The sequence below is a fragment of the Battus philenor genome, unplaced genomic scaffold (assembly GCF_028537555.1).
Source record: "Battus philenor isolate CCGP_79_NKW_IND1 unplaced genomic scaffold, ilBatPhil1.0.hap1 SCAF_10, whole genome shotgun sequence".
Lineage (NCBI taxonomy): Eukaryota > Metazoa > Arthropoda > Insecta > Lepidoptera > Papilionidae > Battus > Battus philenor.
The window spans coordinates 15,468,040-15,481,159 of NW_027181662.1; the positions used below are offsets into that span (position 1 = coordinate 15,468,040).

Sequence of the window (13,120 nt, forward strand, 5' to 3'; positions counted from 1 at the left end):
TCGTACAAGATATTTCACAACCGTTATATAAACAACCGGCCTCGTCGGAGTCCGCTAGTGTATCACAGTGGTCGCCGAAACCGACCATATTAGATAGAAGCGTTGCAAGTTCCTTCTGATACTTCTCTCCCCGTGCTAACGATTGTCGATATTGTTATAATAATACCAATCGACCAGGTCGAAGTTACTCTCTCAGACGCTTTTGAGAATGATAAACGGTTATCGTCAACCAGTGACAGCCCAGACCATGGTGAGCGATCTAGGAGCTCAGCGGCCTGCCAATTAGGTAAAATTGTAGTATGTAATGGCCAGAACAAAGGACTTCCCAGGGAGGGCTCGAAATTAGCAACTTAAGAGATTTGAAGCTAAGCGTTTTGGCAAGGAATCTGTACTTGGGCAGTGGTGAAATCACGTAAAAAAAAATTGCCGGAGTTCAACTTATCTCTCAATGCAGTACACCTATCCCCCGATTTACACGGTAGATACGTTCCTGAGCGAACTGAGAAAAACGTGACATTGAAAATTAAAAATGTTCAAGTCAAAACCGTGGAAATCGAAAAGCTTGCAGAAAATGCATAATTTTGCTATTTAACAGTTGAGATTTTTTTTCAATATTTTTAGGTGTATACAGAAATAAAAATAAAATGCATTGACAAGTTAAAATATCATCATTTCCCTCCAAAATTTTAATTTAATCACAGCCGTTAATTTGTAATAATCTAAATTATGCACTCGCTTGTAATTTACGAATATGGAAAATTAAATCTTTCTCAAACTGTGAAACTTTCACTCAAATACATTTTTTTATGCGAAGAAATACAGACACCGTGTGAGTGTGCAGCAAGTCAGCACACAGGCTCGGGATTCCGCGTGAAATGTGTACACAGCGCATGTGTTCAATCACAGTAGCATTCAGTAGAGTGCGATAAAAACAAAAAAAAACTTATTTGGAAAACCGTGTAAAACAAGTACCGTGTAAATCGGGGGATAGGTATACTGTAAATGAAGAATCAGTCTAAGCAGTCTTCCGAAGCATGGCTCAAACCTAATCAGTGCTTGGCTACCTCAAGCCCAGTAAAATTCCACCCTCCTGCTAATAATAAAGGACAGAGTAGTTCTAGTAGCTAACAAGTAAGAACAAATGCAAATCTTATCCATCAGATTTCTTCATTTCCAGCGAAATAAAACACAGACTTTTTATATATTTATTAATTAAAGTAAAAATTACCTAGAACTCTAGTAAATTATTTTATTCATTTCTCCACAGTTATAATCTTTAACCGTCTCTGTAAACATAAAAACAAATGTTAAAAAATTAACGCGATAACTAAGCTAATACGACTGCGCTTTTGGCCACCCCAGTGACTTCTATGTAATAAAGAATTTAGCCATAGAAAATATCTTAACGTTTTAGTAAGAAGTTACATAACTACTGACCAAAGCTGGATTGTGGCTTGGGCGACAATCGACTTGAATAGGATTCACTTTGAAAAATAAAAGAACGTAATCTTTTGGTATGTTTATAGATTAAGTGGATTTAAATTTTAAAAAAAAATGTTTCTAAATGGGGACAGCGAAAAATGGCTAAATCTGGCTCTGGTCACAAGGTAAATAAATGTATTTCTTAAAAAAATCTAATTAAAAATAATTTGTTTTTAATATTACTTAGATATCAATGGTAAACTTGTTTCCTACATCTCCAACATGTGTTATGAGATAGTCTTTGACACGGCAGTCAAACCTGGAGATACATTTATAATCTTTTAATCTTGTATAATAATGAATCATATTTATTCAGTCACACCGGAGTGGCCAGTTCTTTTATACACCAATGAATTAAATCAGGCACAAAAAAGTAACCAACTTAAAACCTCGAACCGCATACTGATTTATAAAGACTAAAGCAATATGAGCTTTACAGACAGATAAAGCTATTATATATATAGAATAACCCATTCAACATCTAAAACTGCCTCATTATAACATATATGTTTCTGACACACATAGCTGTATGTTACATAAAATTAACATACAAGTAACTTATGAGTGCTGCAATAAATCAAGTTAAATAATAACCCACTTGCATCATGATTGCTAATATATATTCAAATTTTCTAAACACTATCAGAACCGTAAGTTTTTTTTTCTTTGGTACCCCGTAAAACATTTTAGAGAATTAAAGATGTACAGTGTTGCCAGATGTAGTGTATATATATTTATATATATGTGTGTATTTTTATTGTCATTTTTGTTTACAATTAAATGTGAATAAATAAATAAAGACAAAATCAAGACATTTGCCTTATATTGTTTAAACATTTTATACATGAATACATAAGTTAGGTAATATATGTAAGATTTAAACATGATGCAAATGGTTTACTAAGAAAAAAAAAATTATTATTGACTAACACGGCGACATAGGGCCAGAGGCTCTTAAAGTAAATCAATTGCTATATAGACGTACAAAAAAAAAAAACAAATTATCTTGGACCCGTTCGCCATTGTACTGTCAACTACCCTATTTTATTGAAATCAAATTATGCAAGTACCCTCAACACGAGTTTTGGCTCCAGACCTCCGTACTTCATCTGAATAGTTTTAAGTAGCGAGTTGTACAAATGCCTAAGTTAAGTAAATAAGTTTGTAGCTGGAATTTAAGAAATGTGAAGACATATTTTAGTTTTGAATGTTTTTATATGTATATCAAAATATAACTAGGAACAATATTTTATTTAGAATTCGACGATATGTCAAAACAACTGTAAACAATTCTGTTTATTGTATAAAATGGATAAAAGATAGCCATCCACAAAGATGCGCCCATCTATTCCTCTTAATCACTTGCAGTGTAGATATACAACCTTTTAATATTTCAGTTCCACATTTACACTAATTTAGTATATCAATAAGCAATTGACCGATCATTGACCCCAGTCAAAATGAAATAAAGTAATGTCTTCATGGATGGCAATCTCTATATATTGTTGTAAAGAGGTTACGCATACACATCTTCATTTCTTAAATATAATCAATTGTAATGATACAAAAACGTAATTAAAAACTGTTTTTATAATCATTAAGTGTTACTCAAATAAATTATATAAAGCGTAAGAGATATTGACACATATCATGTGTGATGTCATCCTTGTCGCTGACAGACAACATGCAACTCTTGAAACATGTCACCAGTTACCAATCACTGGTTACACATTTCATAACAACCGAAACTTCACCATTCCTTCTAGATGTTGATACATACACTTCCATAGTAAATCAACTACTAAATAATATTTGAGTAGTCGGTCAAACGACTTAAATATTTGAACTACACAAGTCATTAGATTCATAGCGATACCGAATTAATAACTCGCTTTAAAGATTCAATAGAATACAATTAGGTAAAAGATAAATTTATATGTTTTTTAATGTTATTTGAAGAGCACTCCGGCTTGAGTGTGAACATTTAGCCAGTTGTACTGCTGATATTAGTTGGAGGTTTAATGGCCCGTGCGGTGCTAGGTGGAGCCGCGCTCGGGCGTGCGACGTGATCAGTAGTTGTTCCTAAAGCTCCTGCTGGCCTTGAAGCTACCACCACTGCCGCCACCACCACCTCCACCACTAGCACCGCCGCCGACGCCTCCGGGTGATGAATAGAGGAACAGCTCAATGTAGCGATGGTCCATATTATGTTTATCGCGTCGCATAGCCTGGAATTATAGTCTTCATATAACAAATACTTATTTCTTCTAGTGAACACACTAAATGTACCTTCAAGAAATGAAATAATTGATATAACATATATATATTTAAATATGTACTTATAAATAGTATTATTGGACACAATTTTCATCATATACAACTCAAGATTTTTTTTTTAATTTTATAATTAAATATGTTATACATCTTCTACTATTAGTCATGTGAAAATCAACATGATACTAATCCCAATCATATTTGACTCCTCCCTCCTTAATATATATTAATTAGTTATATATAAAAGTTTTACTATGACAATAGTTGGTAGGTGTGAGTTGCTACGGGCCATGTAGATAACCACCTAAGAGCCTTTAGTAAAGTAATGTCTTTAACTATTGTTCTACTTGTTCATCTCATAGTATCACTTAATATATATCACAGACATCCCAGATCCCCACTATATCACAGTATACATGGTGATTGATTACAGGTGTAAATATTTTAAAGTGGTGAATGTATAGATCACTTGCTGTCAATTAATGTATGGTGCGGCCTATCCAAAAATCTATGGTTTCAGAAATAATAAAAAGCTAATGATAATACAGTAAGAAAAAGCGTTTTCTAAATTCAGATTACAACATATATTAAAAATAATTATAATTAATTTTTCTCTGTGGACTTTGTACTGCCACACCCAAATATTAATATTTCATAGTGATTGCATAAAGTTTTTTTTTACATACAAACAGCCCGTGTATTATTTATACCACTAACCAATCGTCTTGTACATAAACCACTTAGTAAATATGAATTTGATTCCAATCACCAATTGTTGTCTAGAGCAAAGCACTTGTGTTGAAACCTTACTGCGAGCATCAACAACCTTTTTGGACGAAGTTGACATATAAAAGGATAAAATAAAATGCTACTTTTAAAAACGGTTAGATCACTGAAATTTACTTATTGTCATATACTGTATTTTATATATTGGGGCACATGCCAATTACCAATTTAATATTTTCAGGTAATAGATTTCTCACCAAGATTAATATGTTCCGGTTTACCAGAAGAAAAAAAGAGCGTAATTTTCTAGCCCTAAGATTTTTATTTTAAGGCGTTATTTTTTGGCGCAAAAACAGAGTTATATTCTTCATCTTGTTATTTTATGGCATTAAAAATATCTTATATATTATAAAGATATTTTTTATCATTAGAAAAAATAAATGATAATTAAGTAGTTTTAACTTTTTGACTTCTTGCAATCTTCCTGAAGCAAAAGCATTCTCAACAACACAGATTCTAAAACCTACAATGGCAAGTACTCAGTACTGTAATTGGACAAGGAGTATATGGTAGTGGTTTCCGGCTGTAATGGTGTTGAGAGATCACTCACCCTGACAGCATCATCGTGACAATCAAACTCGACATCGGCCTCTCCCGATGGCCGTCCGCTATTGTCATACAGTATGTTGATATTCACAGGACGGACCGGCTTGAAGAACTGCAAATTAAAATAAAATTTATTTTAACGGGTTATCTTGTTATTTTTATATTCGTGATGCTTCAATTGCTATGCACCTGTGTTCATGGGCAGGTGTGTGTTCACGTGTATACTCACATAGGCGATGTCCTGCGGCGACGCCTTGAAGGGCAGCCCGCGCATGTGCACGCAGTAGTTACCGCGACGGAAGCCCCCGCGCCCGTATCCCGCTCCGCCGCTCCCTGCAACGTTCACACCGTGTTCCAGTTCCAGTCAGATAATAACAACCGGCCAAGGTTCGGCCAAAATGCTAAACCGTTATTATGGACGAGTGAAAGCCCAAGCTGGTGCTCCCTGAGCTTGGACACCTCATGGAGTAATCAAGGAAGTGGAAGTTTGGAGTTCTTTCGCCGATGAAAGAGTGGTATATAGCGTTCTTAGGCTAGGTGCCCTCGCCGCCCTGCCACTTCAAACCGAAATTTGCAAATGCCACTTGGGCAGCAGTGTGATGTTTTTTGGTCCTCATGTACGGCCATAGGCATCCAAATTATTTCTAGTCTAAAAGGATAAGGCCCTGAATCGTAGAAAAAGAGTTGTCAATTATATTGGAGCAGGACTCTTTTGGTGGCAAGCAGTTGGAGTATGGAAACAGCTGCGTCAAAACTCAACGTCACTCAGATCGCGCTGTTAAAGTAACATTGCAGACGAGGGAGCGACCATTAAACCTCCTCATACGAAGCCGGAGACTTGAATATAATCATGGTTTCATTATTATCTATATACTATTACGTGTGGGGATTTATGGATTGGATAGCCTAGTGAGGGGGACATGGGTAGTGTGACATACCTCTCGCGAAGCCCCGGCCGCGCGAGTGGCGCTGCGAGTAGCGATCGCCGCGGTCGGGGCGGTCGTAGGGCGTGGGGCGCTGCGGGCGCGACGAGCTGCGGCCCGAGTCGCGCGATCCGTACGCCCTCACCTCGTCCGCGGAGCTCGGGAACACCTCGATGTACCTGCCCACAAGCGCCACCTTAGCCCGCTGACCCAGCACGCGGCAACATCGTCCGACGTACTCATACAAGATACAACCCACTCCGGCAGTGACTTGAGAAAATATTCATTTTAGATGAGAAGTTTATTAAAAAGGCAACTGGATATTTTTAAAATTTAAATTGGCAACATTGTCGTTCATACGCCATATTACATTTGTTTTTAATGTCGGTAAATTAGAAAATTTGCGAAATTTCTCTTGGTCTTCTCAAGTTGATGATTAATCGAAAACAGCTTGAATTATTTTAAAATATTGATTTATGCAATCAAAACCAGTTTTGTGTTACGAGTTACACTGATGACAATTGGTGGGTAGATTATTTTGCCAAATTTCATGGGTTGAATCTTGTTTGCATAACGTCCAAATGTTGTTCTTAAAGTTAGTAGTTTCAATTTAAGTATTTTAAGTTGTCGTCTATTTTTTAAATTTTATGTTTAGTTTGTATAACCTTGTGTAGGAGATATACAGTTATACAGGGTGGTTAGTAATAGCTTCTACATCTATTTCCAATCACCCTGTACAAAATGATTCTCTCAGAAATCTGTCACAATTACTTCTTCCAGTACAAAGTCTGCAGGGACAAGTAGTAAAGAATAATTAATTTTAATATATAATAATCCGAATTTTTGAAAACACTTTTTGATGTTTTGGATTAAGTGTATATTGTATTATACAAATCAACCTGTATTTTGTATTATATATCAATAAACAATAACATTAACCCGTCTTTAATATATGAACCAATAATACATATGAACATTGTATTATATACATATGAATAATACATATGAACCTAAATAACGATATTTGATTAAAAATATTCAAGTTGAATTATACAATTCCTTAACATTATTATTTATTTGTTCACTTTTAATTAAGGTGATGACTTGTACACATCATAACAAAAATGCCAGAAGAGTCCATTAAAGTAAAAACTATGCCTCCGCAGTTATCCGTCAAACTTGTTAGTTTTTCCATTTTCAAATTTTGAATAGTCTGTGAAAATTTTTAATATTGGTTGAATCTTTATGAAAATTGCCATGCGAAAAATAATGTAAATGATGCCTGAAAACATGTAACATAACATTTAAACCTCACACTTTTGTCAATGGTTTCAATTTGAAAATAGAGAAATGAATACGTTCGATAAAACCATTTCACAGACAATGTTCAAAAAATTTCAGTCCTTAGACAAGTTAAAGATTAAAAACAAATTTTTTTTGAGAGTTTGAACCAATGGCGGCGGTCGAGATGTGTCCACCAATCACGAGCGAGAAACACGTGACGTCACACGATGCATTACAATAACAAGTCAAAATTTAACGTTTTTAACTTATCAATTTGTCATTACATTTATTCCGAAACTGTTTTCCAGGCACAAAGATAAAAAAAATCATTTGTAACAAAATGTCGCATAAAAATTAAAAAGTTAAAATTCTTTACTTTAATCGTAGTTTTCAAAATACAAAAGTGTAACCAATGAGACCAGAAATACCAAAAACAACATAACAATGTTGACCTCCTCTTCCCTCTTCGTCTTCCTGATGACCGCCCCGCTCCCCTCCGTACCTCTTCCCCTTTGCACTCCCAAACCTTTACAACTCAATATCCAATCACAAAAATTCTTATAAATGCTGCCAGCCTTCTTAATACGGGCATTTTATTATTAAAAAAAAATCTTTTGTTATAAGTTTATACTAGTACTTATAAGATTATGCAAATAATTTTTTAACTACTTAGATGTTCAAAATGTATTGTCATAATTTTCTCCAGTGCCACAGACAAACAATTATTAATATGGTGATATTTTTAAAACATAATAAAATAAAATAGTTTTTTTTTTATTATTAAAGTGTTGCTACTATACAAAGTATAATATTTAGGGGAAATCTGGCAGCATTCAAATTAAGGTATTTTTTAATTCCCCCAAAAATTAAAAATGTAATCTTAGCATTTACCCATAGTGGAACTAAATCTCTCCTCTGTGCGTGGCCATTATGGATTACAGTTTATTTTTACTTTCCCCTGAATTTAATATGGTTCACACACATTCATCAAAGGCCGAAAGCTTTCCCCACAATTTCTCTTCATCCCCCTTAATGTAAATACCAAAATATTTCTCTATAAACCATAAAGTGCCACCACGACATGGGAGACCCAGAAATAACCCTCTACACCAAATTACTTGTACTTTCGCCTCAGTTTGGTACCGCTGTATTGGGGATATTAAGCAATGAAACAACTAAATTTTACTTTTACTTGTTATAGCAAATTAAATTATTTTCAGTTTTAATTAATTATAGAAAATTGTGACTTAGCCAATTTCAAATATTTTTGGGAATTGAATAGTGAATCTGTTACTTGTCAGCTCTAACAAAGGCTATCTATGCTAATAATGTGATCTACATTTTTAATTTAAAAACATTAAAATAAAGTTTAGTATTTTATGAGATGCCATATCTATGACATAATTTTTGAGACATAATACATTTTGCCAGTGCTTCAAGAAACATCTTATATTCTTTATGATGTTTTAGCAGTGATACTAAACAATATTGGCTGTCTGCCCGTCCCTACACATATCCATTGCCCAACATCCACGCAGCAGCCACAAGCCTGGCCCAAGTTAAATAACATCCCCCCACCTGTGTCCTATTTTCTCCCTGTCCCTGTCGAGTGCCTCCTGAGCGCTCCCCTTGTCAACGAAGTGTACAAAAGCCTCGCCCGAGGCCCTTCCCGTGTAGTCGTAGAGCAAATGCACCCCATCAGGGGCCACCGGCAGCCCTGCCCCACCCAGATGCAAATAAAGATCAATTATATAAACATTAAACACCCTGTGGTGGGAAGATCAAATAATAATAACAGAAGAAATGATAAACAAAAACTACTTGATAAATAGAAAAATCATTATAGACATTACATTTCATAGATCTCTCTACAAGGAATAGGAATCAAATCAAAAGACTACAATGTAACCAGCCTTAAAGAAGAGGCCAACAGTAGTTTCAAATAAAAGTATCATCTATAATCCCACCACAGAACTATATGCAACCTGTAGATAATGGTACGACCCTGCTGTATTCTTAAATTCATGTCAACTAGCCAAACAACACAAAACCAAACTGATTTTCTCACCGTCAAAAAACTGGACAATTTCTTCTTTAGAGCAACCAAATGGTAACCCACGTAGTTTGACAATGCCCATATCATCATTCAGGTTAGGGATCCCACTAAAACTACCATTTTCGGTCTGGTTCATTGCATTCAATGCCCACTCCATGTCTTGACGATCAGTGGCAAATACTGAAATAAAAAAATATTAGTATATAACACAGTATAATCCATTATTATATGTTTTCATATAATTGTATTAAGTGTTGCTGTACCAGATTCTGGCTAGCGTGGCCCAAAAATTATGTCAGTGCCTAAATATTAACTACATACTAATATACGATGACAAATCCCTCACAGTTTGTTGGTGAAAGTATATTAACATACAAAACTAGTACATGGTTTCAATCAAACAAAAGCAAACAATATCAGTTTTTTGGGTTTTCATAACAATATAACTTATATGAATTGTTGTTCACAATCCCAGATAATATTATCATATTATCCCATAGGTTCCCAACCTTTTATGGACTAGAAGCTTCCTTTACCAAAAAAAAAAATTTCGTCCTTTACAAAATGATTCATTACCAATTGATTACACATTAATGACAAAAAATTAAGATTCTGTCTTTCTTTCACTTATTTTTCTTTAAGGTTACTAAACTTTGCTAATATAAACTTGCATAGATTTAAGCAAAACTGAAATTCATTGAGTTACAAGTATTGCTTATATATTTTAATATTTATTGATGCCATAAGAATAACAAACATTTTAGGTAGTTAATTATAAACACAGCAGATTTATTGCAGATCAATGCACAAGCAAACCATAAAAATAACAGGTATATCTTAGACTTCTCTTTGACACATAAGGTGTCTAGAAGATTGTGTAAACATCTGACTTCCTCTCGAAAAACAACTGAATAATGCAAGGGGCATCTGATGGTGTTAGAGTCAGTTCTGAGTTAGGCTCTAGTAGAATTGGTGTTGACCAGAATACTAGCTTAGACTCACAGAGTCCCAAAATCAACTCGTAATAAGTGAACTAGCCAAATAAAATATTTTTTCAAGAAAATATAGGTATTACACAACAAAGATCATTTGTGTTTGAACCTGTTAATACCCCAATAAAATAACACCCCGACCTTATAAAGGGCAGTACCACCACTATAAGGAATATTTGAGTTACGCTATCTAATAAATATAAAACCAACCATATGTGATAATTGACTTCTTTTAAATGTGTTTTTATTAAAATCAGATTCCAGTGTGTAATGGTAATACCACAGAATGCACAAGTCAAGTCATTGGGTGATCATAACAAAGCAATGCTTTTATATGGGCACAAAATGTGGGTTTATATCACTTATTATTATTATATAAATAAGGTCTATGTGCAGCAGTGGACGCCTTATGACTAAAATGATGATGATATGCATTCATCTTCTATACCCAAACACAATCTCTTCCTTATTTGTAAATTAACTCATATTTATTTAATCTGTCATTTACATGTTCTAACATCTGAAATTAATTTCTGTTTAATCTTTTTCTTGGATATACATGGGAAGTACATCAGAAATTAGCAAGAGAATGATTTTTTTATCAACTGAGAAAATAGTGCATCAAACGTAGAATTATTTGAGTTATGCTTTAGTCATAATTGTATTTAGCTTATTTGACAGTTTCATAAAAAGCACATAGAGGGACCTAGTTTAAGATTTTTTGAGAATCAAGATTCTCACCTTGGACAATATGCTCAATGAACTCAAAATTAAAACAATTTAAAAACAAACTTGCACATAGAACTGATATGGGTTAATACAGTGGGATAATTTGGAAAAGTAACACACTCATAAAACTTATGGGAAATTATCTTTGCCTGGAAAAAATTTGAAAAAAAAAATGTAAATATGTTAAATCCCATGAACCTTTATACAGTAACAAAGACTGAATGTTTTACTATTTAAGTTAAAACCCCAGATTTTCACAGTAAATCAAAATAAGGAATTTTAAATTGTATTTTTTTATATTCTTTTCAATCCACAATACGTCTGATGATTATTAGTGGTTATAGTGATGATGATATCAAATAAAAAATTATCAAATTTGTGTGTGGGCAAAAAATATCATATAATGTATAACTAACTTGTATTAATAGGCTGGTTTCAGCAGCCAAGTTAGTTATCAATAACTTAATGTCTAATATAAAAGAAATAATATGTTATAGAAATTTAGTGTTTGGTTTAAAACATTCATAGTAATAGCAAATTACTTTATATAATATATATTTAAAATGAGCAGCACCAGATTTAACATGAAATATCAATGAACTTTGGTAATGTTTTCTTCTCTCAAATGTGAATCCCAACTAAGTCGTTAGTTAAGTGTATTTATAATTAAACACTAACTCCATTAATTAATTAAAGTAAATAAAGCCAGTTCTTTAGAGAACCACATCTATCTTGTACCTTCAATGTATCTCTTTCCCATATTCTCTTTATCTTTCTTGAGAGCTTCTTCGACATCTGCTTCACTGACTACTTCTACAAAACATTCGCCGGATGGCCTGCCGGGCCGCACCTCCGTCATATGCACACCTGAAATCATTTGAATAATTTAATTAGTCACAAAATGGAACTATAATCGATAACAAGATTCGATTTACATTAGCAATACATGGACAGCGTTAAGACTTGCATAAATTAACTGTACTTTTTGTAACCGAATACGAAATTAAACAGACGTTTATATTTTATACATTAAATTCGCATTAAGATTACGCACGAGAACTGAGAAAACAAAAGTCGCTATCACAAAGAACATACATATGACTTTTTGTAATAAACATAAAAATTATTAAGTATTAAATTATTCGTACCTTCTTTTTCATTAACTACGTTAACACCTCTCAAAAAATACAGCACATCTTCCACTGTTGTAGAAAATGGCAAGCCGCGCAGCTTTACTATATAGTTACCGTCGCCTGATCCCAACATTTTACTTGTTTACAGTTATCATTAAATATTAACCAAAATAAAGTCACCGCAGTGAACACTAATTTTAAACAATTTTAAAATGAACAACGTTGCAATTATTATAATTTTTGGTAGCGTCGTGAAGTTATTATGAACTCGTAATCATAGATTATATTATAAAGTAGACAACTGCACGATAGCATTATATAAAAAGAAACTACTCAAAATTAGTACTTAATTTTTATTATATTTTTAAATAAAACATTTTTCCCTAATTTAATAGAATAATAAGTTTGTTAAAAGTTGTTTAATAAATAAAAATATTTGAGTAATAGGTAAATTTTTAATTATGTAATTATAGGTTTCAGATAAATATTTTTTGCAAGAGTCATAAAATAAATTAATTTTTTTGCAATTAGAGCGCAATAAATATATAATTAATTTATCTTACAAAAAGAATACACGTCCATTGAAATTTAAATAATTTTTACTTTTTTGTATCATACAGTAAAAATATAAAAACAGTTCAGTTCACTTTTTTTTGTCAATAATTTAATTCAAAGCTATTTTGTTACATTCCCAAAAGAACTAAAACAACCTATAACTTTTAGTCCCGCCGTGTAGAAAAATGATGTTTATTGAGATATCATGCAACAAATTTACTATAATAAGATTTATCTTATGTACAATATTGTCTTTTTTTATAACAAAAATATTTGTAATTAATGAAAAGTAAAAATAAATGTAATTTGATTTTTTTAATAATGCCATAAACTAAAATGTAATCTATGGTTTTGCATGTA

The 13,120-nt window shown here is 33.0% G+C and overlaps 1 protein-coding gene across 1 annotated transcript; it reads right to left on the minus strand.

The window, feature by feature from the left end:
- Positions 1 to 2,465: 2,465 nt before the first annotated feature.
- Positions 2,466 to 12,470, minus strand: glo (glorund). Its single transcript, XM_068766347.1, has 8 exons — positions 12,221 to 12,470; positions 11,811 to 11,939; positions 9,364 to 9,531; positions 8,874 to 9,012; positions 6,027 to 6,190; positions 5,318 to 5,421; positions 5,093 to 5,200; positions 2,466 to 3,710 (listed from the first exon to the last, which is right to left on the minus strand). Exons 1-8 carry the CDS (start codon positions 12,336 to 12,338, stop codon positions 3,552 to 3,554), a joined length of 1,089 nt encoding a protein of 362 aa, XP_068622448.1. The 5' UTR covers positions 12,339 to 12,470; the 3' UTR covers positions 2,466 to 3,551.
- Positions 12,471 to 13,120: the final 650 nt, after the last annotated feature.